Raw genomic sequence first — 27,655 nt, 5'->3', positions numbered from 1 at the left:
GTTTATTTTTTTCTCCTGCCGAGAGTGAGACTCTTTTACCCTCACTCTTGGGCATGATTTCAGTGTGTTTCTTTGAATCTAGATGTGTTAATGGGCTATGGGGTCTTTTACTCCATAGGGCTTCATGTGTTTTTGTGATGTGTGTTACACAGCACCCTCAGTGCAGTGACACATGGGTGTCATAGTGACCCCCCACCATAGATTCCATACCCTGGGACTGACTACTGTCTCCCAGGGCATGTAAAGTCACCATTGACTTTACTAGTCTTAAATTCTGAACAGAACCAGTACAAACCATCATATTTTGGACGTACTGGCTGGGGCAATTCAGTTTTGGCTGGTGGCAGTGGATACTACTTTTTATATTCAACCGCAAATATTTTCCTATGGGATTTCCCATTGTTTTAGGCTACTATCTTTATTTAATTATTTACGGTAGCCTCGAACATACCGCCGGTTTATTTAATTGATATTAATTCTCCGGTTGGTATTTTTTTGCCAAAACTTGATTCTAAAATGGCGTTTGTGTTCTCTTCTGTGACTCCAACCCAAGTCGAGCCCTTTGTTCCACTTTTTGGCGGGCTTCTCCACAGAAGCCCTCCAAAGTGGTGCCACTCTGTCTGGGGTACTTAGGAGGGGTGGAGGGAAATTTAGGCACCCTGGACTGAGTTGCCTAGGCAACTCAAGTCTCACTCCTTCCTGAATGGCCCAAGTGGTGAGCCAGCCGGCTCACCACTTAGCATGTTTGAGTGACAGCTAGGCTGAGTGAATGGGGGTTTGCTGCATAAAAGCAGGGCTTTGGGGACTGGAACTTCAGAAGTTGCCACAGGACCTAAGAATCCGACGAGGGAGAAGCTGAGCCGACCTGCCATGACCCCACCACCGGTGGAGCCCTGCTGGACTGCCACACCACTTTTCCCAATAACAGAGTTGATCTCCCGCCGGCGATTCTTCTTCCTTTGACTGGTGGGGATAACCAGTTTCACCGTCTTTTCGCTTTCCCGACGTACCTTGTGGCCGCCTTGCCTGTGCCAAGCACCCCGGCAACCGGGATACCACGTTTTACCACGACCACGAAACAGGTACAGGTACCACCTTTAACCGGAAAACTCCGCGGCTGGTTTCTTCCCTGGTAGTGCAACGACCTTCATCTTTCCTCCAAGTGGAGATCTTTTCTTCCCCTGGACGACGACGCAACTTGCACCCACTACCAGGAACAACTGCCACCGCTGGAGGATCCTTCCCACTTAAGGTACCGTGTCCCGCCTGGCTTCCCTTGCTACCGACTGTACGGGGTAGATTTAGCTCCGGCTTTCAAACCTGGGTTAATCTGGGACACCCTGGCTAAACTTTCCTAAAGCCTCACTAAACTCTTTTTGAACCCTCAGCAAGACTTTCTAAGCCTAGTGTAACTGTGTGATCTTGGGCGCATTTGTGCTCTGCTCTCTCTAAGAGTGGGCCCAGTCTTTGGACTCTGGCTCACCAGTGGCTTTTGCTTTTCTGCCTTGCTAACAGTGTTCCTGAATCTTAGAGTGGTGTACCTTTCCATATTCTGTCTTTTTCCCCTCCCTTTCTCACAAACTTATTAGAGTCCAATCTAGCTAAGCGCTCACCTCTGTATGAAAATAAGTGGTGTTTTACTGTGACTTATCTGATAAGGAAAAAGGGGTGTATATATTACAATAGTAACTGTGATTAGAATATTTTACAATAAGAGTGCTGGAGTGTTTCAACTGTGTGTTTTTAAATAAATAATTATATACTTTGATACCAAAGCTCTGGTCAGTGTTTGCTTGTATTATTGTATCTGAGTGCCTATTGTGTATACTTTTCATACTGCCTAACTCTTCTTGAGGGAAGTCTGACTGCTCAGCCACAGCTACCAGGTAAATCTGGGTGGTGCAGACTGCTACCAAGTGGGTTTACTGCCAACACCTGTAGTCTTAAATCTTTTGCAGTGGTCCCTAAGGGAACTGCACAGGTTTCTGCCTAACATGCTGCAGGCACGGTGAGCGTCACACTGCTGGATGCAGAATAACGCGAAGCATGTGCTGCTGTTCGGGTGTGGTTTAAATAGCCTCCAAAGTAGTTCCAGGTAAGAAGTTCCCTAGAGCCACGCCCAAGTAAAAAATAGTCCCTGTAACAAAATAGTCCCATCCAATCCTCATGAAGGCTTGGACTCTTTTGCAGCATGGTCTGCATCAGGTAAGTAAAGTCTATGAGCCTGGCGCCTATGGCGCCAGGACTGATTTCTATGATGAGCCTGGCGCCTAAGGCGCCAGGACTGAACCCAGACAGCCCCTAGCCGGGGCTGCTGAGGTTTAAACAAATGTCTGGATGCCTGCTCCCGGAGCTGAGGGGCTTGATCCTGATGCCCGGGGGTAGGCATCATGACATCCGGGCCCAGGCATGTATCCTTCAGAAAGCTGCAGTATGCAGCAGCGTGTGCTGCACTTTGATTTCAGGTGGGTTGCGCTCTCCCACTTATCTTCATTGACATTAGCAGGTGCTGCTCATCCAGGTCATCTGCGTCATTGCCACCCGCACCTCTGCCCAGGCCGACTTCCAGACCACCCCAGCGCGCATTTATTATTTCCCACACGCTCCATTTTTCTCAGAGCCTCCACTCATGGCTCGTATTGGGTCCTTGAAGGGGTGCAGTCCACCCTGCCTCACAGCGGCAGTGCTGAGTCACCCCAGGCGCACTACCGGGGTCTGGGTGCCTCCTTTAAAGGCCTCGCAATGTCCAGGGTCTCCCCATCTTGCATCGCTTGGCGCTGTGCTGCCAGCCCATAGGGGAACGGCACAGCACTATTCCGCCCAAGTGAGCGCAGCGCGGCTCGCAGCGTGTACTGCGCTGCTCACCGCGTAGGCCCCCTTTCTTGTCCCGTTATCTGCTGATTGGGCTCATGCCCCGCCGGAATCGTCCTGTCCGATGCCCAGGTAGTGCTTTTCAGTGCCCTGAACCCGGCCTGCGGTCACGGTCCGTGGGGCCTCACCTCCTCACTGGCTCTGCCACATGTTGTCACACCCAGTACTTATTGGCGCGGTATTGGGGTCTGGGTGCCTTCCTCAGAGGCCTCGCAATGTGCAGGGTCTCCCCATCTTACATTGCCCGGCGTTGTGCTGCCAGCCCACGGGGGAGTGGCACATAGCGAATCTGCTCAAGTTAGCACAACACAGCTCACCAAACACACTGCATCGCTTATTAGTTTAGCCTCTTATCTGTGCCTCGTTAGCCACTGGTCGAGCAGGCACCGGATTTTCGGGTCCCCCAATTGTGCTCTGCAGCATCCTTAATCCGGCCCGCAAGCCGTCACTCCTTCCCTTAATTTGCATGTAATTGACACCAGCAGCCGCACACACTATTCATGCATGCGCAGTGCTGGTATCACTGCTGGATGTGCCTCGGCAGCCCCTCCCGGCAGCTCCTCACCACCACAGGGGGGCCGGGTCCGCAGCCGTGTCTTCGCCTCGGCAATCCGCAGCCGCGCGTTCCTCCCGCAGCGCCTCTCTGCCTCCGCCTGCACCGTCCTCAGAGCTCCGCTGCTTTCACTTGTCAGCGCCACTCCAACCCAGCCTCCGCTTGTCTTCTCTGCCCTCTATCGGCACTCCAGCCGCCCGTTCTTCAAACTTGCCAGCTGGTCTCGTGGGTCCCTTTGTTCTGTCGCGGTCGCCATTTTATCTTCGTCCGGCCGCATTCAGGCCTTGATGCAATATATCAAAACTCCCGCATTTCTTGTCAATTTCACTCGCGGGTAGACACATCTTAGTCCCGTCACCTTCAGACGCCCATGTTGTTGTTTGTGTAAGAATTTGTTGGCTGGTAGCGTGCGCTACAGAAAATCAATTGCCCGATCTCGGAGCACAATGGAGTCACAGCCTACTCCATGTTTGCAAGGCCACGCACCCCGATTTTCGCCATCCAGAAGAAAAACCAGGCGGGCCTGAGAGTTGTGCTGGACCTTTCCACCCTCAACCTCTCCTTACCCCTTCAGAAATTCAAGATGGTTATGCCAGCTTTTATAGCGGAGACATTGTGCAAGGGAGACTGGATGTGCTCCCTGGATCTGAAGGACAAGTACCTACATGTCCCGATTTGGCAGCCCCATCGTTCTTTCCTACGGTTCAGGATCATGGACTACCATTTTCAATACAAGGTCCTTCCTTTTGGCCTCAATTCGGCCCTCAGGGTCTTTACCAGGCTCATTAATACGGCGGCTAACCTCAGAGCGCAGGGCCTCCACAACTACCCATACCTCGACGACTGGCTCGTCAGGGCTACATCTCAGGAAGCGGTTCACCACTCTTCCCATGCCCTTATGAGCACACTGCACAATCTGGGCTTCTCGCTCAATCTGAAGAAGTCGCAGCTGCAGCCAACGCAGACTGACATTCTTGGGCCTCATCTGGGACACGTGCTCCGAGAAGGTATTTCCGTCGGAGGACAAGATTACGGCCATCAGGAGGGCCACCACCCACTTCCTCAGCAGAGAGGTGACCTCGGCATGGTGGTACCAGCATCTCCTGGGTCTCTTGGCGGTGGTCCTATTAGCTGTTTCTCAAACCAGATTAAGGATGAGGTGGGTTCAGCTGCACTTCGCAGCCTTATGGAACCAGGAGTGGGCGCTTAATCCGAGATCAACGTTCCTCCATCCCTCCACCATGACCTAACGTGGTGGTCCAAGGACTGCAACCTACGGACGGGCAAGCCCTTTCGGCCGCCCACCCCGCAGGCCACTATCCCCACAGACTCCTTGCTCGAGGGTTGGGGAGCCACCCTCGACAATCTCTGTCCACTGCACCTGGACTCGAAAGGAGCAGGAATGCCACATCAATTGGTTAGAGCTGAACACCATCTGGCTAGCGCTCGGAGCATTCCTACCACTTCTCAGGGGCAAGGTTGTCCTCATCCAGACAGACAACTCAACCAGCATGTACTACGTCAACAAGCAGGGAGGCAACAGATCCCCTCCTCTGTGCAGACTGGCAATCAGCATTTGGGAGTGTGCTGGGAAAACAACATTTACCTCATGGCAGTCCACCTCCTGGGGGAATCCAACCTGGAGGCGGATAGACTCAGCAGGTTGGGAGTGGACAATTACGAGTGACAGCTAAACGACCTTGTTATTCAGGAGATCTTCAAGAAGTGGGGTCATCCCCAGGTGGATCTTTTTGCCACCTTGCAAAACAAGAAGTGCCCTGATTTCGCCTGCTGTCAAGGGCAGGGCTCCGGCTCCCGGGGCGACGCATTTCGGCTTCAGTGGAGCGGCATGAAGGCTTACACCTTCCCGCCCACACCGCTGATTCAGAATGATTTGCAAGATCAAGGAGTCTCGCCAACTCAACATCACTCTAATAGCTCCATGGTGGCCAGCCAGGCCATAGTCTTTGGAGCTGCTCAGCCTCTCTGATTCACCTCCCGAAGGGCCTAGCACATCTTCTGGCGCAGCAGGGGGACAGGGTCATCCACCCAGAACCTCAGAGACTAGCTCTCACAGCGTGGTTCCTGAGCAGGTAACTCTGCGGCACCTCATCCTCTCCCTGGCTAATCTGGAAATCCTACAGGGCGCAAGGAGCAAAGCTACCAGGGCCCAATATAAAAGTAAATGGACCAGGTTCTGCCACTGGGCAGACTCCAAGGAAATTGACCTCCTGGCATGTACTTTGGACGATGTGCTCTCCTTCTCGGCGCACCTCGCCCCCTCGGGAGTCCAGGTGGACACCTGTTGTACATACCTCACAGCCATCAGGGCTTACAGGAACTCTGAGGAGGGGACCTCATCTCCCTCCAATCCTATCGTCCAACATTTGATGGGGCTCGCAAGGATCTACCCGCCCATCAAGAGGTCACACCCTGTGTGGGACTTTAACATCATATTGGTTGCCCTGGCGCACAAACCGTTTGAACCAATGGCGTCCGCGGACATCAGGCTGGTCAACATCAAGACGGCCTTACTGGTCAGCCTCCCCTCGGCTCGCAGAATCAGTGAAATCCAGGCGCTGGTCACCTTAGAACTATATACTACCTTTCACAGGGACAAGGTGGTCCCTCGGACACACCCAGCATTTCTGCCCAAGGTGCCGTCTGCTTTCCACTTGAATGAGGAAATAGTCCTTCCTACGTTTTTGCCAATCCTAAGGACGAAGCACAGATGGCTTCCACAAATCGGATGCTCCATTTGTAACCTTCGGAGGCTCAAGACTAGGAAATCAGGCTTCCAAGGCCTCCATATCCTGCTGGATGGTCTCGGCCATCAAAGAAGTGTACGAGGGACACCACAAGCCGCTATCGGCAAACATGCATGCTCACGTAGTCAGGGCCAAGGCAATGGCCATCGCATTCCAGCGCCATGTCCCTTGGCAAGTCATAAGAAGGGCAGCCACTTGTGCCTCTTACTCGGCTTTCTGCAAGCATTACTGTTTGGATGCCGGCTCTAGATCTGTTGCGGCTTCCGGACAGGCTGTTCTCAGGAACCTGTTTGCTTAAGGAGGGTCTCCTCTCCACCTTGGGGCTACATTCAGTTTTAATCGCCCATGCAGTATGGAGGAAAGGGGACGGGACGTAAGAGTAATTAGAAGTTACTCACCGTTATGACTAACAAACTCGTAGTCCATAGTCCTCTTTCTTCCATACGTCCCACCAACCTCCCCCCTAATATTACTGGTGTCATTAGGCACTGTTAATTCTATTGTCGATGCTTCAATGGGGACTGAGGTGTGGCGCCGGAGGGCGAAGTCGGGGCAGCGCATGCTCCCTGGGCCTCACTCCCGTGAAACTCTAAAATTAAAGGGGAAGAAGGTTTTTCTGCTGAAAAAGGTTCTGTCTCGCGTCCCTTGGAAGGGACGCCCATGCATTATGGAGGAAAGGGGACTATGGACTAAGAGTACGTTAGTCACTACGGTGAATAACTTATAATTTCTTTAAACCAGCAGTCCCAGCAAAGTACATTTTTTGCGTGTAAAAATGAGTTTAAACCATGGTGCCCTCTCAAGGTATTATGGGCCTTGTGTCTGAAATATGGAAATGTTTATAAACGGGACTGTTAGCTTAAGAATCTCCATTGGTAGTTTTTATCTGCTAAGAAACACTTTTTAAAAAAAAATTTAAACATGCATTTAAAGGAGGCAGCAAACTTATCTTTTTTTATTTATCCAGCCATCCACAATTGGGGTTGGGGGGCACCCCGGGGGAGATAGACCTCCGCATGGCAGTAGCTTATTTTGGCAACCCGCTTTTATCAACTGTTGATGTATATATATTTTGCATGCCCATTAATAACATTACAGTTATCCCGGTTTTGCTGTGCACCCCCCTCCGTTCCCCCCCTTTTCCATTGATTTTTAAGGTACTAATACAGTTTGAGGATTCTGGTATGGTGGGGTTGTGCATGATTCTCTTCGTGCCAGTTTACTTTTTACCATTCATCTTTAAAAGGAAAATCTTGGGACTATGCATATTGGAATGATACTGTGTAGGCTAATGACTTTGGACATTCATGCTTGAGCCTTTAGAGCCAAAATGGCATTCAACATCATGTGCCTCCTGAAGGTCCTATGAAAGGCAGAAAAGTCGAACACTATGTAAATGTTAATTAAACTATAACTTTTTGGGCATGAGCTTGAGAACTGATGGCTAGTTTGGTCAGGCCTTGCAGAAAACCTTTTGTCTGATGTTTATTTGATCATGTTTTAGATAATGGATCTAGCAGAAATGTTACTGAGTAAATAATTACTCCAGACGACCCACCTTCTCACACCCTCATTATGTTCTACAAAGGATGGTGCGTCCAAGAGGCATTGTCAAAGCACTACAATCATTCTGGGTAAAATGTCAATAATGTAAAAATAAATAAATAAAAGGGAGGTTATTGTGCTGAATGAGCTTTAACTTGTAGGTTTTTATTTTGTAGACAAATCCTGCTTCAACACTTTCTTTAACTTTGAAGACATGCAGGAAATTACTCACCACTTTGCTGTTTGCCACATTGATGCGCCTGGTCAGCAGGAAGGGGCACCCCCATTTCCAACTGGGTAAGTTTTTACCCTTTATTGAAATACATTTTTATATTGATATTGCTGTTGCTATTTGTTTACACTCTGCAAAAGTAATTGCAAATTAAAATGTTCTTGTTTTGAGGACTAAATCAATGGAAGTAGGTTTGCAGTCAGCATGGCTGGCCAAATTCTGCACAAAGGAATCGTTTTTTACATCAATGGATCCCTAGAAATGGTGTGGGAATCTACTGTAACTTACCAAGTGACAGCTTTTCCTTCAAACATGTTGGGAATACCAGTTCAACAAATCCATGGGATAATGTTGTCTGTGTGAGTGAAAAACATCTATCCACTCTAGATTCTGAACTTTATGACCAGCAGCTGAAATGTCCTGTCATGGTAGCATTATCAAAATGTGAAGTCATGCTGTTCTGTTTATTTGATGCTTTGCCAGAAACTAGACTACAGAAAGTTGGTAAAAAATAAAAAGCGAACATGGAAAAAAGGACTGGTGATAAAACCTGCAAGTGCTGAGCAGGAAGAATATTTTGAAGACCCTGAATGAAATTTCTGCTTACGGTATGAACTGCGGTGCAGACAATGCACAAATGCTGTAACTGCTTTTCAGATTCTTTTGGGAAAAAATTTGAATGACCAATGCGATTCCCCTCCTGACCTATCCTATAAAACATTTGTCTGACACTATTGACCAAGCAGTGTTCCATTTAACGAGTTACAAAAATATCGGGCTTCATTAAACTGTTCCAGGTCTTTATTGCAGACTGTAAATCAGTGAAGGTACCCCAGCCATCACATTTTCACTGAATTTTTTCATACCCCGAGAACTGTCTGGCCATCTGACCAAATAGGATATGCTGGATCAAACTTTTATGTGCAGCGACTAAACCTAGATTGGTTCCTTGCAGTTGTTCAGTTGCAAGGGGCATGCAACAGTGCTGCCCCTTGTCCCTGATGCTATCTTATAGAACCACTTGACATGCTGCAACTCCACCAACATATGCATCCTGGGGTCTGCATATCTTGAACCACCTCCCTAGTCTCAATGTATTCAGACTTCCTTTATATGAATGACCTACAACTACATTTACATCCGTTTGCGACCAATCACATGCTTTAAATTATGTATAGGGTTCACAAATTTCAACAAACTGGAACTATTGCTGCTTACACTTAGGGCATTAATCTCCAATTCATTAGAGCGCGGTATTGTGCCCAGATGCAACTAAATATCTTGGAGTTGAACAGAGTACCGATCATAAATTACTTCGATACAAACTGTTCCCAAGAGCTTAAATCTCTGCATTCCAATTGTGATCACCCTGCACTGGCGCGCACAGCCAGTTTTGCTGAACACAACCTTAACACGGCCAGGGCACACCCTTGCAGACTAGCCAGCACACATTTGGCCTTGCAGCATGCAGGAAAGATAGTCACAGATTATCACCTATACTTGCTAACACTACAAATATGGAAATCACGGTATTGCATAGTTAAATTTGACACTGCTATGTACAGTGCATTATCGTTTATCTATCCAGTCGCACGTTTAGTCATACAGGGAGCTTATCATGTTAGAAACTCTTTGGGACAGGGTCATAACCCAGTCAGTGGGGGAAAGAGTCCCCACCCCGACCTGGGTAGGCAGCCCACCGGTGTGTATAACCAAAGTCGGTCCTACCCCGAAGTGAAATGAGGGGGGCAGCAGGGGTCAGCCCCTGAGAGCATAGACTGGTGGAGGAGCGAAAGCAGGTGGATGAGTGGAGCTAGAGAAATTGTAATGTGCAGCTACACATTTAATGATTCTCTGTCTTACTCCCAAAGCTAAGACTCCGGTGCATCTGCCATGTTGAATTGTCGGTGTGCCTTGAATAGAACTAACCCTATGCAATGATGAGCAGATCCAAACCCAGCGATACCTAGATAAACTGAAGTATGCAGGTTGCTTCATAGATTGTTCGCTTCTTGTGTATTTCCACTCTGGCTCAGACAAGCGACATTCAGAGCACCATCTTGTCATTGCTTGGCTCGGCTAAACTGCTTCAGTATGTAGTGTTAGGCTGACCAGGTGCTGTCCAAGAACTGTAGTTTGTACCAGATACTGCTGACTTGCTGAAACTGTATCTAAATGTCTTCTCCATGTGCTCACTCCAGCATGAGAAGTTTGAAGCTTATCTTCTCCAGCACAGGGTCTGCCATGGATTCACATGCTCATGAATATTCTCCGTCAGGCTGGGAATCCTCGGTACAAGAAAGAAAAGTTTCACCTTGACTTAAAAACTGTTTTTCTCCTCTAAACCAATCAATGTCCTCTGGGTCATACTGCCCCCATCCAATGACAGTCCTCTCCCTAAGCCCCTTCTCTGCAGCTATCAGATTTTTACTGCACGCTTCAGTGTTGGGAGTCCTCGAGTTTGCTCTTCGAACTATTTCTACATTTTTCGTGATTTTTGACTGAAAAGGTTCCATTTTTGTTTCAAGGTCTGTGTGCTCTTTTCTTCATCTGCCGACAGTGGGGACCTGTTGTCAGTGAAGTTCGGTGCCCCTCAAGGGCAAAGATCCATCAAAGATTCTACAAAGCCATCTTGAACCTACTTCGCACCCTCTGGCCATGACGGAGGAGGAGGAGGGAAGGTCCCTCTTCAGGCCCTACACCAAATGAAGGCTATGGGATGTGTTTGTGGAGGACGAGCACCTGCAATGCCTCCAATGCCTGCATCTGGACCACAAGGAAGTAGAGTGCGAGCTATGCCTCTGTTTCTCCAAGAAAACGACAGACCGGCATAGTATGCTGGCGGCATGGCTTAACACGGACAAGGCCTCTGACGCTTGCTCCAAGCAGGGTCCTGCCTCGTCTAGGACCGACCAGTCCAAGGAGCGGTCTTCTAAGTCCTTTGAGGGCGCCACATCCATGGGAGCCCAAGATGAGGCCAAGAGCAGCAAGTCTTGAGTCTACCGGGTTCGCCATGGAAGGAGAGTCCAAAAGCGGATTGGGCGCGATCAGAATCACCTTCCGCCTCCATTGCCAGCATACGTTCAAACTCCTCTTCAAAGAGTAAGTCATCTACTCCGGTTAAACTACGGGAGAAATCCGAGAAGCCACGGACGGAGAAGGCAGCTGCGCAGCCCAAGCAGGCTCAACCGGCACAGGCAAATACCTAGTCGGTGACTACTGCTACCACAGCAGCCATGGGCACTGATCCTAAAAGGGTAGCTTCCATGGCTCAACACCACCGCACTGACTTTGACAAAGTCTGCAGGCATGCCAGAAGGGCCTGGTTCAAGACCCTCTGGGTGGGGGCACAGGGGGGCAAGGCATCCCTGAAACAGCTCTCACAGGCCTTTGCCCAAGCCATGGAGGTCTCATACACAGATGACTAAGATCAGGCGTCCTTGCACACAGTCCATGAGAACGTTTAAGAGGAAGAGGGCGATGAGGGCGCAGGTCCTCATTTTCCTGTTCTGCCTTCTCACCGAGGGACATTTCCTTGGATATTCTGTTGACTCTACACACCTTGGTGTCAGACATCCAGATGAGAATGCCTCCCACGCTGGTACCTGTGGAAGAAAAGGAAGCATCATCTGATGCCCCATATAAACCACCTCCACCACATCAGGCCCTTTCTCCCCCAGCAGACCCAGACAGTGGTACGGGAACGGATACAGCCACGATGACTGATGCCGAAGACATCGTCGCAGCAGACGGTGAATGGCCACATTTGGATGCTCCACATAGGGTGTCCCCACTGGATGAGGTGGGGTCGTTCCACTCCATGATCACCAGGGCCTCCGAGCTATTCCAGCTGGTGCCCGAGGAAACCAAGAAGGAGGGTTTATTGTATCAAAGGCTCAAGGCCAAGAGGAAGACATCATGGCAGTGCCTTTTCTGGACGATGTTTGTGAGGGGTGCCTGGCCCTTATGAAGAAACCCTGCACAGTTCCAGCCAAGCGTGACAGGCTAGAGAAGAAACATAGGGTGCCGAACTCCACACCCAAATGCCTGAGATCGCAACCATCGCCTGATTTGGTGGTGTCGGCAGCCGTGAGGAAACTGCTGGGTACCCCGTCGTCTTCGGTCCCTACGTACAGCGAGTGGGGAAAAGGATAGATGCCATGGGAAAGAAGGCGATTTACACTGTGGTGTCCACTATCAAGACGGGCAAACGCACTGGTACGACAGGGAATTGTGGTACAAGCTAGGACTGATCCTTGAATTAATCCCCGACGATGAGATGGAAGCCCTCACTCTCTTCCAGGAAGGGAAAGTGGCGTCGGATCGCACCATCACAGTGGCATTGAACGTCGCCGCACGGGGGTTCCGGCAAATGGGGAACATTGTCTGCCTTTGTCGACAAGGTTGGATGAAAGACACTAATTTCCATCAGGAGGTGCTGAACATGCTCTTCGACGGATACAATCTGTTTGGGAAGGCTGTTGATGAGTCCCTCTAGGCCATCAAGTCGGATACGGAGATGGCCCGTTCCCTGGCCACTCTTCAGCAGCACCGCTTATCTTTTCGCTCCTCCAGGAGAAAGTCAAGCAGGTCTTCAAAAGGGTTCTCCACGTCATACAGATAGCGGAGGACAGGGTCGCTGGCACCCACAGGGCAGGACGCCCTTACTGAGGCAAGTCTGAACCGACCGGGGCATCTGCCACCTACTTGTGCACCCTAGTGGGAGGCAAGCTGACTAGGTTCATCAGCGAGTGGAGAAAGATCACCCACAGATGGCTTGTAAATGCTCTCACCTAAGGACACACCCTGGAGTTCCAACGCAGGTGTCCGCGTATCCCCCTGTTCCCTGTCAGGAGCAGCACATCCCTCGGCTTCTCAGCAGGCTGGAAAAAGGAGACTACTTAACGTCCCCATTCACAAGAAACCTCTTTCTGCATTTTGTTGTGCAGGACCAGCACTACCAGTTGAAGGCCTTACCTTTTGGCTTGAAGTCGTCCCCCAAGTGTTTACAAAATATCTGGCACCAGTGGTGGCCCATCTGCATCTACAGGGCATACACGTATACCCGTACCTGGACGACTGGCTGATACACGCCCGCTCGCTAGAGCTGGCCAACGGAGACGACCGCCCGGCTATTGACGGATCTGGGATTCTCCGTCAACTTTCCGAAGTCCTGCTTAACGCCATTGCAGAACGTGCTGTTACTAGGCGCCAGACTCAATGCGGTGTCTTGCCTGGCATCGCCCTCGGAGGCGAGGCTAGCAGCCATTCTAGGAAAGGTACAACTGCTGTTGTTGACGAAGACAGCCACGGTGCAGACTATCAAGTTGTTACTGGGCATGAGGTCGTCCTGCATCTACCTCATCCATCTGCAGGTTGCAGATGCGACCGCACACCCCCCCGCCACAGGAATTCCTGGACGCTTGCTGAATACAGGTGTCCGGAAACGTCTGCCAGGTCCCCGACGGGCAATCAAGTGGTGGGGCGTCTGCTCCAACATCGCCCAGGGCATGGATTTCAAAACCCCCCCGTGCAAGGAGACAGTCACCACAGGCTCCTCCCTGGAAGGGTGGGGAGTGCACACCAGACGTCTGCACGCCAGAGGCCTGTTGCTGCTTGAGGAGAAGGATATGCATATCAACATCCTGGAGCTACGGGCATTGTTTTGGGCCCTCAAGTCGTTCCTACCATCTCTGAAAGGCAAGGTGGTGAGGATCTTCAGACACCACCCCCACCATGTTCTACATCAGGAAGCGGGGGGGGGTGGCGCGATCCCCGGCTCTCTGCAAGGAAGCGCAGGACTTGTGGCACTGGGCCGTCGGACAGGGGATCTTCCTCATCCCTCTCCACCTGGCGTGAGTCAAGAACACCATTGCAGACTCCCTCTTCAGGGAACTGCGTGCCTACCGCGCGTGGGAGCTTCGTCAGGATCAGGTGAACGGCCTGTTAGTCAAATGAGGCAGACGACAGATCGATCTGTTTCCACCAGCCGTGGAGCCTAGGGTACGCTTTCTCCTTCCCGTGGGAAGGGCTGGTTCTGTACGAGGTTCCCTCTCCTGCTACAGGTCATCAACACACTCAATGCAAGATGATACTCATTCATCACCCCGGCATGGCCGAGGCAGATTTGGTATCCGGACCATCTCAGCCTGTCGGCATCGCTTCCAGTCAAGTTGCCAGTGGTTTCGGATCTTCTCGCCAGAAAGGGAGGCGCAATCTTTCATCACGACCCAGGATCGGGAGGATAGCTCGGGGGCAACGTGCTCGCCTTGAAAGCAAGACTCAGAGCAACACAGGTTCGATCCCTGAGTCTGCGCTTCGAAACCTCTGGATATTAAGCACGTTATAAATAACCTATCATATAGCACTGAACCTGAGGGTTTGGGTCCTGCAGCCCTAGAGTTTATACGTTATGAGTTGCCAGCGGACGACAGGGAGGTCCTTGCCAAGGCCAGGGCGTCATCTACCTTAAAGTGCTACAGCCATAAGTGGGAGTGTTTTGCTACGTGGTGTTGGTCGCAGAAGATTTACCCCTCTGAGGGGCACGGCTCCACAAATCCTTCCATACTTTCTATCCTTGGCAAAGGCTGGTCTGGTGCACGCCTCCATCAAGGGGCTTCTGGCTGCTATATCCTGATACACCAGATCCCTTTTCTGAACTTTCCTGCCGGTGAAGGTTCCTGCCCCAGCGTGTGAACTCAACCTGATTCGGACTATGCATAAGGCCGCACTGTGGTTTCTCTCGTGGAAGGCATTCCTTGTGGCCAACCCCTCAGCCAGACGTGTAGGTGAGATCTGCACCCCTCTTTCATGCCAAAGGTTCTGTCTAAATTCCCCCTTAAAAAGCCTTTGGCGTCAACTGTTTTCTTCCCGAAACCTTTGTCGCCCAGCAGAAAGGGACTTGCACTTGCTGAACGTTGCTTGTGCCCTGAAGTTCTACGTGACGCACACAAGAGTTTTCTGAAGACTTGACAGTTATCTGTGTACTTTGGTCCTGTGAACCATGGAAAGGCATTGTCCAAGGCTTCCATTTCAAGGTGGCTCTCCAGTTGCATCATGCACCGCCATCGGTTGGCTAACCGACTGCTGGCCGGCCATCCGAGAGCCCACTCCTCCAGAGCAGTCGATGCAACGTAGGCGTTACTGTATGGTGTGCCCCTGCTGGACATCTGTAGAGCTACTACATGGAGGTCCATGCACACCTTCATGAACGTACCTCAGGGTTTCCCTGCTCCCCCAACACCCCTGGTAGTCGTCTCGCACTTGCCTCAGGGCCCTACACCCCATTCACACACAACGCACTGAGAAATTAACCCAGAGAATGGCTCTCTCTGCACCTACCCCAGTCTCAACCGACTGGGTGCACTTGACCCTCCCCGTCCTTTTACCCTATGTGCACTTGCTCGATCCTTACGCACCACGCCTGAAGATAGTCTGTCTGTTTCTCCCTTGTCTTCACCGCTAATTGTACTGTCGAAATTGCAGAATCACCTATTTGCTATATCCCATAATGTTAAATGTATTTTATGCACTTACTCTGCCTGTGCCAGACTATTATCGTCACAGATGTTCAAGGGCTCTGAGCGACTGTTGTATTTTCCCCTGTGTCCCCACCCTCCTTGAGCGCTTTGATACTTGTCTGTGTATAGGCGCTATATAAATAAACAATACCAAGTTCTACAGCGTCGACGGGGATTCCCGGGAGAAGTCCAGAGTCGGCCAAGCAGTGATACACAACCTGTTCGCTTGAAGGGAGTCTGTTCCAGAGGTAAGAGTTAATTGCTTCTGTTGAGCCTTGTGTACTGCTATGTGTTTGATATTCATGAGCATGTGAATCAATGCCAGACCCTATGCTGGATAAGGTTTGTCACTTACCTGAAACTATTGTTCTCCAGCATGGGTCTGGCATAGATCCACATGCAAAAGCTCCCTTTGGCCCCTCTGTGGCTTTTCTTGGTCAAACTGCCACTTTACGTGCCTACCAAATCTGAAGTTGGCTGCCAGAGGAGGGGCTTAGGGAGAGGGCTGTCATTGGTGAGGGCAGTACGAACCAGAGGACAGTGATTGGTTTAGAGGAGAAATACAGTTTTTAAGTGAAAGTGAAACTGGTTTTTCTTTTACTGAGGATTCCCAGCCTGATGATTGGGAATATTCATGAGCATGTGAATCCATGCCAGACCCATGCTGGAGAACAATAGTTACAGGTAAGTAACTTAAGCCTACTGTGCTATGAGAAGGTAGTGGAATAAGCAGGAGACCGCCCATTACATTTTGTATCGATGCTATGGAGTGTTGTCTGCCATGCCCCTTCCATAGACCATGTTATGAGAAGGTAGAACATCGATGTAATCTGTGGAGGGGGGGGGCTTTGCGAATCTCTGTCCTTCATGATCACTGGGATTTGGGTGCTTTCATGCAGTCTTCCTGCAGTCTGTTTGCTGCTTGCGGACTGCCATTAAAGACTCTTACCAGCCTTCCGTTGATTGAAGTTTTGCTGGATGGTAAATTTCCCTGACAAGCCAGTGTTGTGGACATCTGATTCCCACTTCAATGCAGCGGAAAACCAAGGTTGCTGGATGCAAGTCCCAGAGGGCCCAAGATAAGACTGTTGAAAGGGAGGTATCACTGCAGGTGCTCACAGGGATTTGGGGAAGTAGGCAGTGCAGCTGCAGAAGAGCAGGCTAGGCTTTGGTTGGTGGACGCAGTTAATTGTATAGCTATATGCTACACTACTTATGTAAAACTGTTATCTCTGCTAATGGTCTAGAAACCGGGAACTAGGTGGGAAGGCACCCTGCCGGTTCGACTTGTCTTGATAAAGAAAAGTAATCAGTGGCTGCCCATTGCTTTTACTGGAAAATAACCAAGCATGATATGATCTAAGAGGGTGCTAGAGGGCCGACCAAGATGGCCGCTCCCCTGTGGGCTCCCAGCTGCCTCCCGCATGAATCCTGATTAATAGAGGCAATCCTGTGGCGAATCCACTAAATTTGCAAAGAATAATATATCCTCGGACGGCATCTCATGCCTGTCGAAAATTCGGAGTGAATCGGACTCGCCTTCCGTGAGAAACCTGCTGCGTAGTGCGGCCTGCACAGCCACGACCTGCGTGGGGCCTAGGAGACCCGGCTCGCCTGCCCAAAATCCTTCGCAGACGGACAAGAGCCACCTGCGGGACCTGCTGCGGCCACCTCCAGTGGAAAGCGGCACGGGGAGAATTGCTCAGAGTCGGAGCGTCTCCCCGCACATCAGGGCCTCGGCCCCTCGCACGGCGTCAAGCAGCCAAATCTGATCGCCTCGCCCACACCCTGGCTGCACCCCAAAACCAGACGCTCCGACACGTAGCCAAGTTCAAGATGGGGAAGCCGGACAAGTCCCAGAAACGACTCAATTTTGATGCAGGCCCATCGCCTAAAATACCCAGGCCGGAACACCGTCCAGAATCCCCGAACAACCAGTCGGAGGCAGAATTGCAGCAACAAACGGACATTAGGGAAATCCTGATGGAATGAAAAGCTGGGATAGGCGGCCTGGACAGCAAGATACACTCGCTCTTGTCAAAGGTGGACCTGTTACAACACCGGCTCGACAAACACAGCGACAGGCTCCACTCCGTCGAACAGAGTGTCAGATCCGGACGACGGCACATCAGCACTGACTTCCCGGGTCTCCACGCTTGAGGGGCAAATGAAAACTGTACTCGCCAAAAACGAGGACTTGGAAGGCCGCTCCAGACGAAATAACATCAGGATAGTCGGAATCGGAGAAAGACAACTACCAGTCAGAATGGAAGAACACATCGAAAAATTATGCACAGAGCTTTTTGGTCCCACAGTCCTATCGCAAATGTTTGTAGTGGAAAGAGCTCACAGAATCCCTGCAACAAGACCGGCGCCTGGGGCCCCTGCCCGCCCGATCATTGCCAAGCTTCTAAGCTACAAGGACAGGGATTCCATCCTCAGAATGGCAAGGGAAAAGGGCAAACTACACTTCGCCGGGGACGACATCCAGTTTTACCTTGACTTTTCGCCGTCTGTCCAAGCCCAAAGGAGATCGTTTACCCAGGTGAAACACAGACTACGCGCCAACCAGATTATGTACTCCATGCTCTTCCCGGCGAGGCTTCGCATTCAACTGGAAGGAAATACCCACTTCTTCAACTCCCCAGAAGAAGCCACACAATACCTCGACCGGTGGGGATGTAAATTCGCAAACCAAACGCCGGCAGCCTTAAACAGAGAAAGAGCAGAGAGAGTCCTGCCGTGACAAACACCTGCGCCACTGACCCAAAGCAAGCAGGAAACAAGCCATCAGGACAATCTTCGCAAACGGGAGGCTGGGGACTAAGCCTAGGAAGGCCACCCGTGCCCCGTGCACAGCACGCATTATGTTCCAGTTGGGGGGGTTCCAAACGGATGAGTTGGGGGTTGTCCGTGTAAGGACATTTATTTAATTGTTGTTGTCGTTCGAAACGCGCTCAATGCGCCACCGCCTAACTGCAGGCCTCACCCAGAGCCCCGCCGCCCCCCCCGTCTCGAGCCCTCCCTCCTGACGCTGCTCCCATGCAATCCAGCCGTCCCAGGTGTCCAGACTCTGACTCTGATCTTGCTGCAATCCGGTGTCATACAAATCATTACTGGTACATTCAAAGTAGCTACCTGGAACATTAGAGGGGGCAACATCCCGGCTAAGACACGCAAGATCCTGCAATTACTTAGACGCCACAAGGTCGAGGTGGCAATGATTCTGGAAACCCACCTTTTGCCGCAAAGTGAGCACCTGTGGGCCCGCGGCTGGGGTTGCCATCGCTACTTCTCTTCATATTCATCCTATGCCAGGGGAGTTGCTATTCTTCACTCTTCACTGGGGTTCCACCTGATCCAAACAAAGAGATAACGAGGGAAGGGCTCTTCTGGTTCGGGGCATAGTGGAGGGAGAGGAGGTGGAGTATTTGACTGGGTGCTATCCCGCCTCTCGCAAGTGCGAAACGCCACCATAATCTGGGGAGGCGACCTGAATACTCATCTCGACCCACAAAAAGATAAATCAAAGTTAACAGCACACCCGTCCAAAGCCAGCCTACAAGTGCAGGAGATCTGCAAAGCGTTTGACCTATTGGACATTTGGAGGACCCAGAATTGGGAAGCCAGAGACTACACATACCACTCAAGTGTTCATAATACGAACTCTCGCATTGACTATCTGCTAGTCTCCGCTCACAGCAACTGGCAATGGGGCGCATGTCAAATACTCCCCAAAACCTTCTCAGACCACGCCACGGTAATACTCGAATGCCACCTGCAGACCGCCAGGCCACGACCTCCACAGTGGCGCTTCAAACCCAGATCCCTCGCTGATCCGACATTCGCAACCGAGCTAAGCAAGGAAATCAACACCTTTCTTGACATTAACCAAGGCACCGTCAACTCTGCCGGAGTGCCATGGGAATCTTTCAAATGCTACGTAAGAGGTGTTTGTCTAGCCAAGGAAAACGGAATCCTGAAACTTATCAGACGCGAACTAGAGACCTGCAAAACGCACCTGAACGAATTGGAAAAGCAGCAAGCCTCACACAATTCAGACCCAATCCAGGCGAGGTTGAAAGAAGAACTTCTGAACTTTAGTAAACTGGCTGAACGGGAGATTAGATTTCTGGGGCACAATCGCAGAATTAGACAATACGGCAAAGGCCAGAAGCCTGGAGCCCTTCTTGCTTGCCTTATAGCGGCAGACAGGAGGCCGACAAGGGTGGACAGCATCCGTACACCGCAGGGAAATATGCTGCACAAAGAAGAAGACCTAGTCGAGGTATTCAGGGCTTTCTTCCAAGACCTATACAGCGCCGGGAGCCCAGCAGACTCTGATGCGATCCGGAACTATCTCAACGACACAGAACTTTACTGGGTGGAGGGGGAACTCCGTGAGCCACTGCGCTCATAACGCTGGAAGAAATCCAAGAAGGCATCAAAAGTCTACCGCCTTCCAAAGCCCCGGGTCCAGACGGGCTAACTGGTGAGTTTTATAAACACTTCCCCCTCTCATTGCCCCTCTCCTGCTAAATGTCTTCAAGAAGCGATCAAATCCGGCATTCTCCCACAGACACTAAGAGAAGCTAACGTAATACTACTACACAAAAAAGACGAGCCTCCCGAAGATTGTAAGTCCTATCGCCCCATATCATTAATTAATCTGGACAACAAAATCCTGGCCAAGATCCTCGCTAATAGGCTTCTCCCATTAATGCCTGCACTGGTTCTCACCGACCAAGCGGGATTCGTGCCTGGCCGAAACACCACATTCGGGATACGCAGAATGTTTGGGGTTCTGGCAGCACTTGACCCGATCACCAGGCAGTGGCGGTGCTGCTGGATGCCGAAAAGGCATTCGACTCTGTTGAGTGGCCCTTTATGTTTGCCGTGCTACAGCAGCTTGGACTTGGGAAACAGTTTATCAAGCTGGTCTCACTCCTCTATAACCAGCCCCTTTCAGCAATCACGCTCGGGCCGACTCGCTCGGCACATATCAACATCCAGCTTGGCACTAGGCAGGGATGCCCACTATCCGCCATGATATTCGCCCTTGTGATGGAGCCCTTAGCAACGGGCCTAAGGGAACGTCATATCCAGAGAGGTCTTAAAATAGGACCTCACCGGCTAATAATATCACTCTATGCCGACTACATAGTCCTGTTCATGCAAAACCCCAGCAAAAACCTTAACCCTATCATGCGAGAAATAATTAAGTTCGGGTTGGTATCTGGCTTGAAAATTAACCAATCGAAATCAATCGCCTTTCCCTTAAACACAAAAACCAAAATAGCCCAAGACGATTTTAATTTCCAGTGGGAGATGGCCCACGTCCGATATCTAGGAATTGGAGTGTCCCTAAATCACCAAGATATATTCAAAGACAACTATGAAAGCACACTGAAATCATTGAGACCAGGTAAACGGGTGGAAATCGCTACCTCTCACTCTCTGGGGGAGAGCCTCATTGGTAAAAATGGTAATCTTACCCAAACTCCTGTACCTTTTCGCCAACATTCCCATCCTGCTGTCCCAGCGCTTCCTGGGTAATCTGAGAAGCCTAGTTCTGGACCTCATATGGTCGGGCAAACCTGCAAGGGTAGCTTACTCATCCCTCGTGCTTCCTGTCAATAAGGGCGGCCTAGCTCTACCCGATCTAGAATGGTACTACTGGGCGGCACAAGCTCAGTTTCTCAGTAATTGGTACGAACCCCAATTCATAAGACCGCATGTACAGGTCGAACGGGCACTAGCCTCACCCAACTTGCTAAGGGCCGTGATTATTAGCAATCAAGCTGTGCCACACACGACGCTGAACATAATGCAATCCACTTTCGCAATATGGCGGAAAATGGCCCAAAAGTACAAGATTCAGCTTAGATACTCCCCTCTTCTACCCGTGAAATTCATTCCCGGGATCCACTCACCGCCGAGAAAGTGTATCTGATCTGGGCGGACAAGTGCAAAATAAAAACGTTTGGCGACTTCTTCATACAAGACACCTTCATAACACCCCAGCAGGCGAGGGAAAAGGGGGGCACGTGCTCCCTTGACATCTTTTTGTATTTCAGAGTGCGGTAAACCTTGCAGGCCCTCATCCCAACATTCCCACAACAACCTCCCACCTGGCAACTACTGCATGGGACCATTCAGGCACAAGGGTAGGGCAAACTAGTCTCATCCATCTACAAAACCCTGCTCACGGACACTCTTCCCTCGAACCCCAAAACAAAAACAAGATGGGAAACCACGCTTCAAACTCCCATTCTTTTTTTAATAACATATTTTATTGGTTTTAAACATACATACAATACATCTACCTTACCCCCCCCCCCTCCACCCTCCCTTCAACATTCCGGTTGGTACACCCCTTGATTCCAGTCATTGCTCTTCCGCACCATTGTTTCCGAGGCTTGTGTTTCTTTTCATGTCTCGTATGCGGAATGTGTCCATCTTCTTACCCCTCCACTTCACCGGCAATTTCTACCACACACAGTCCTCCCATTTCCCCCAGATCTTGTGCGCCTTTGCCGGGCATCCCCGTGCTGTGTATATTCTATGCTCCTGTGCTGCGCAAATGTCCATTTCATTCGACCATTGATTCACGGATGGGCTTTCCGGGGCTCCCCATTTTTGTGCTATATCCCGTTTTATTAAACCCATTGCATTGGAAAGAAAGATACCCTCCCACCTGTTCGAGATGCTCTCGTCTGGGGCCCCCAATATCATTATAGCAGGTTCTGGGGTTATCGTGCGCCCCAGGGCTTTTGTGAGTTGTTGACAGCATTGCTCCCAGAAAGTCTTAATTTCAGAGCATCCCCAGAGGAGGTGGATGAAAGTGCCCTCCTCCCTTCCACATTTCAGGCAGTTGGGGTCCTCTGCTCTTCCCCAGCTAAATAGGGCCTTTCGCGGGTAGTACACCCTATGTAGTATTTTTAGTTGTACCAGTCTGATCCTGGAATTAATTGCTATTTCGCGTGGGTGCATAAGTATTTGGATCCAGTTCTCTGGTTCAATAGGCCCCACGTCACGCTCCCATTTGTTCTTAAGGCTAGTCAGCTCCGGGGTGGCAAAGGCATTAATCGCCTTATACAGGGTAGTGGTGACTTTTGCAGGAATGTGTTGTACCAGGAGGTTACGTTCCAGGGGTGTGTAGTCTGCTAGCTCGTCAAGCTCTAGCCTATGTGCACCAATGGCGTGTGTTAATTGCAAATAGTGGTAATTTTCTGTTTCTGGCAATCCATATGTTTGCTGCAGGGTTTCGAATGGGAGGATTGAGCCATCCGTAACGATGTCTCCTATTGTGGATATCCCAGCCTCCACCCACCTGGTCCATGCATTCAGCTTCCTCACCTCCTTCAACCTATGGTTGTGCCAGAGTGGTTGTGCCATGGTAACTTGTTTTCCCCAACCTATGTGGGTATGTGCCTGCCTCCATACCGTCGCGATATGGGTGGACATTGTTTGTGCGGGGGGCCTGGCTAGGGTCTGGTATAGTATTTCCAGTGGCGGGCTGCCCCGGGTAATGGGTTCCTCCGCTCTTATATGTGGTTGTCCGGGATCTCCGTGGAGGAGGTCGTTGACTACGTTTAGTTGAGAGGCCCAGTAGTAGGATCTTAGATGTGGGAGACCTATACCCCCCTCCCAGATGGATCGTTGTAGTGTGGTTAATGCAATTCGGGGCTGCCCGCCCTTCCATATCAGTTTTCCAACCAGGCGTTCTATTTGAGTGAACTCTGAGTTTGGTATGGTCAGTGGGGCGTTCTGTAGCACATAAAGAAAGCGCGGGAGCGCCATCATTTTAAAGAGGGCCGATCTGCCCATGAGCGTAAGAGGGAGGAGCATCCAATGTCTTACGTCCTCTGCGAAACGATCTACTAGTGGGTGCAGGTTGTGGGTCACATATTCCGAGAGGATCCCGGAGATCCATATGCCCAGATAACGGAAGCCCTCCCTTTCTACTCGGTATGGGATGCCTCGGGGAATTGCCATGTCCCCCCCCCTCACCGGGAACAGGACCGATTTATCCCAGTTGACCCTTAGTCCACTGAACTCCCCAAAAGTCGTCAGCATTTGGGTTATGATTGGGCATGCGTGCTCTGGATCGCTGAGGTAAAGTAGTAGATCGTCAGCGTAAAGGGACACTTTGTCCTCTCTTCCATCCGGCCATCGGAATCCAGACCATGTGGTGACTTGTCTGAGCCATTGGGCCAGTGGTTCGATCGCCAGGGCAAATAGGAGGGGGGAAAGAGGGCATCCCTGTCGGGTGCCTCTGCCCAATGGGAAGGCTTTCGAGGTCCAGCCATTTACCCTAACCGTCGCCATTGGGGCTTCGTATAGGAGCCGTATCCAACCGAGAAAAGCCTCACCTATGTTCATGCGTCTCATCACCGCCCATAAGCTTTCCCACACTACCGAGTCGAAAGCCTTCTCAAAATCAATAGCTAGGAGAGCTAGTGGCGCTTCTATGCTCGGGGCTTTTTCCAAGAGTAAATGTAGCCTGCGTAGATTCATTCTAGTGGATCTCTGCGGCATAAAGCCGCATTGATCCGGGTGGACCAATGTGGGTATGGCCTGTTGGAGTCTATTGGCCAGCGCCTTGGCAAGGATCTTCGCCTCACTATTAATAAGCGATATGGGTCGATATGACGTGCATTGGTCAGGGGGTTTACCCTGTTTCGGAATAACCACAATATTTGCTGTTCGTAGGTCCCTCGGGAGGGTGCCCAGGTCTTTGGCTGCTAGGAATAGTTCTCGAAGGGGGGTCGCCATTTTGTTACTGCCTAGTTTTTTCCAGGTCTCGGCCGGAAAGCCGTTAGGACCTGGTGTCTTCCCAGATTGTAACTGGGACATGGCCTCTGCGATCTCTACTTCGTCCAGTTCTCTGTCTAGATGTGTTTTTTGCTGTTCCGAGAGGCGTGGGATTGCGATCTCATCCAGCAGGGACGGATCCATTGGTAATGTCGGGGCAGCGTAAAGTGTGGCATAGAAGTTGGCGAATGCCTCCGCTATTTCTGGGTCTGTTTTGGCGGGGGTGTTGGGGTTCTCCGTTATCTGTCTGACATGCCGGTGCCCTTCCTCACGGCGTTCCAGCCAGGCCAGTAGTTTGCCGGCTTTGTCACCATACTCATAAACTCTGGTCCTGGTCTCTCTGTGTGCCTGTTTTGCATTATCTAACGCTGCGTTATGAAGAGTTGCTCTGGCTTTCATAAGGGAGCGGTGGACCTCGGGGCTGGGACTGGTGACATATCTAGTTTCCCATTCCTTTGCGGCTACCTCCGCCTCCGTGATTTTTTTGTTTTGTTCTTTCCTTTTATTACACGTCCATGCCATTATTTCCCCTCTAAGTACCGCCTTATGGGATTCCCATAGCGTCACCGGGCTTTCTACAGAGCCTGTGTTTATTTCGAAGAATTCGTCGGATTTTTCCGTGATGTGTTTCACGAACTCTGGCAGACCCAGGTAATAACTATTTAACCGCCAGGTCTTGGGGGGCAGTGGTTTATCCACCTGGAGCATTAATTCCAGGGGAGAATGGTCAGAGATACCGCGGGGAAGGAGTTCCGCTGTCTTAACCCTATATGCTTCGGGGGTCGGGAGGAAGAAGTGATCCAATCTGGACAGGGATCCATGAGCCCCTGAGTGGAAGGAGAACCCCTGATCTAAGGGGTGGAGGTCTCTCCATACGTCACTCAGCCCCAGAGCTGTTGCAAAGGTCGCTAATCGGGTGGGTTTATTTGGGTCTCGATTTCGTATACGAGTTCGGTCCCGTGTATTGCACATCACATCATTGAAGTCCCCTCCCAGGATCCATAAGTCTGGCTGTTGTTGTACTATCAGTGCCGTGACATCCCCTAGGAGAGTATCCCCCAGTCCCGGCGGGGAGTATATTGCCAGGATGGCCACCTTCTCCTCCCATAGGGTGCCTTCAACCAGCACAAAACGGCCCCCGGGGTCTAGTTTCACTTCCGACAGTGTAAAGGGGAGCCTCTTATGTAAAAGAATCAGGACTCCTCGGGAACCCATCGTGTACCCTGCGTGATGCGCCTGGCGATAGTTCGTTCTGCGGAAAAATTGGCAGGTCGTGCCCGCCAGGTGCGTCTCTGTAAGGAGAGCTATGTCAGGAGAACGCCTGTTAAGGAATTGCATTATAAGTCGGCGTTTTATGCTTGAGCCCATGCCATTCACATTCCATGTGAGGAGTTTTAAGGCTCTATGCCGAGTATTAAGTTCCCTTGGGGCATGTGTTTCTTCATCTGAGCCGCCGTTATGTTGTTGTGTGGCCATTCCTGTCTACAGGTCTAGATTGTTGTATCAGATATGTATGTGATGTATGCGGGTGTAAGGATGCGGTGGGCATGCCCTTCGGGTGCGTGGATATTGGGTGTGAGGTGCATCTTAGCTTCTCGGTGGGAATTGGTTTGGTGTCGTGTCCCGGATAAATTTTAACATATAACAACTCCCTGTCCCCCCTCCCCATACTCCTCCCCAACATGAAGTATCTGTCGCCCGAACTTTACTGGCGCTAGAGAAAACTATGCGGCCAGATTAACTTAAACTTAAACTGTTATTTCTTTCCCTCTGGCCCACTACTCCTTACTGATTCAAGTGTCCGGAGCCTTGGGTCGGGGGCGTGGTGGTCGCCGGTGGTCTGTTGTGTTGCTTCTGATTAAGTACGTTGCGTTTGATCCTTCGTGCAGCGGCGGCTATGACCTCACTCTAGTGACTGTTCAAATAAGGAGGATGTCGCCATGGCCCACCTACTGGGCCGTTGGTTGATGCGTTCTATCCCGGTTTCCATCTGTTCTTTGATTTTGCGATTGACTCTGTTAACTTCTTTCTGGGTCAGGGATCCCCATTTGGTTCGTCGTGGTTTCCCTGCGCGGGGTATTGAGCAGGTCCATTCTCCCTTGGTCTTGGTCTCGGTCTTTCCCCCCGGTTTCTCTCAGTCCTGGTCCAGTCTCCCACGATGTGGGTTTCGGCCCATCTCCATGCCTCCTGTGGGTCAGTGAAGTGGATTGTCTTGCCTTCGTGTTGGATTTTCAACTGTGCCGGGAACAACAGTCCGTATTTCACGTTCATCGAGTGCAGCTTCCTTTTCAGATGTTCAAAGGACTGTCTGGCCCTCTGGACTTCTCGGGTGTAATCCGGAAAAAAGGCGATCCTGGAGCCATTATATGTTACTGTCCCTTGTGTCCTGGCCATCTGTAAAATGGCATCTCTATCGCGGTAATTGAGAATTTTTGCAATAACCGTTCTTGGGGGAGCTCCTGGAGTTGGTCGACCGGTGGGTACCCGGTGCGCACGTTCCACCGAGAAGAAATTCGAGAAGGTCTTTGGGGCGAACAGGTCCGCTAGCCATTGCTCCAAAAAGAGTTCCATACTGGGGCCTTCTGTGCGCTCCGGCAGGCCCAAAATGCGGATGTTATTGCGTCGTGACCTGCCCTCTCCCTCCTCCACTCGGGCTTCTAAGGTTTTCAGGCGGGTTAGTGATTGCGTGAGTTGTTGGTGCACACCCCCCATGTCGTCCTCCACATTGGATATTCGCTGCTCTGCTTCTCCTGTTCTAGAAGACAATTTTTGGAGGTCTTGGCGAAGAAATGAGACCTCGGTGGAGATAGCGTCCACTTTTTGTTCCACCGAAGAGCGTGAGTTGGCGATTGCCGCCATGACGTCTTTTAGTGAGAGGGTCTCTTCCATCGGGGGGGTGGTGTTTGTTTCAATGTTCTCCGCGGTTTGTGCCGGTTGTGAGTTTGTTGCATACTGATCCATGGTGCTCTGCGTTGCGTTCTTCTTGAATCTTTCCTTCCCCATGATGTGGGAGATCCTCAGGGTTATGGACGTGAGGGGTAAAGCGTCTTATCCTCCCACGGCGTCGTCAGGGCCTTCTCGCGTTACCCTGCCGCCCCTGCCTCACACCCGTTGTGTTGTTACTTGGTCGATTGTATCTTCGTCTTCCCCGGGGTCTCAAGAGCTTGTGGATTATGCTCGAAGCCCGACGTGTGGGGAGCGCCTACTTGCTGTGGGTCGTCCCTTTTGTTGGCTTGTTAGTAGGGCAAAGGCACCGGGAGATACCACCGGCCAGCATCGGCGTTCGATGGCACGTCCGTTTCAGCGTATCAATACGCTCCCACTAGAGTCTCTCGTTGCGGGTCTGCCT

The 27,655-nt window shown here is 50.9% G+C and overlaps 1 protein-coding gene across 5 annotated transcripts in view; it reads left to right on the top strand.

Moving 5' to 3' along the window:
- NDRG3 (NDRG family member 3) overlaps positions 1-27,655 on the top strand; it is a 1,445,730-nt gene that overhangs the window by 365,266 nt on the left and 1,052,809 nt on the right. For all 5 annotated transcript variants that reach the window (XM_069652255.1, XM_069652253.1, XM_069652252.1 and 2 more), the window contains exon 5: positions 7,914-8,034. In XM_069652255.1, coding sequence (XP_069508356.1) covers positions 7,914-8,034 — 121 coding nt within the window. The remainder of the gene's footprint in view (positions 1-7,913; positions 8,035-27,655) is intronic.

The sequence above is a fragment of the Ambystoma mexicanum genome, chromosome 3p (assembly GCF_040938575.1).
Source record: "Ambystoma mexicanum isolate Mex_15411 chromosome 3p, UKY_AmexF1_1, whole genome shotgun sequence".
NCBI lineage: Eukaryota > Metazoa > Chordata > Amphibia > Caudata > Ambystomatidae > Ambystoma > Ambystoma mexicanum.
This window is presented reverse-complemented; position numbering and strand designations above follow the sequence as displayed.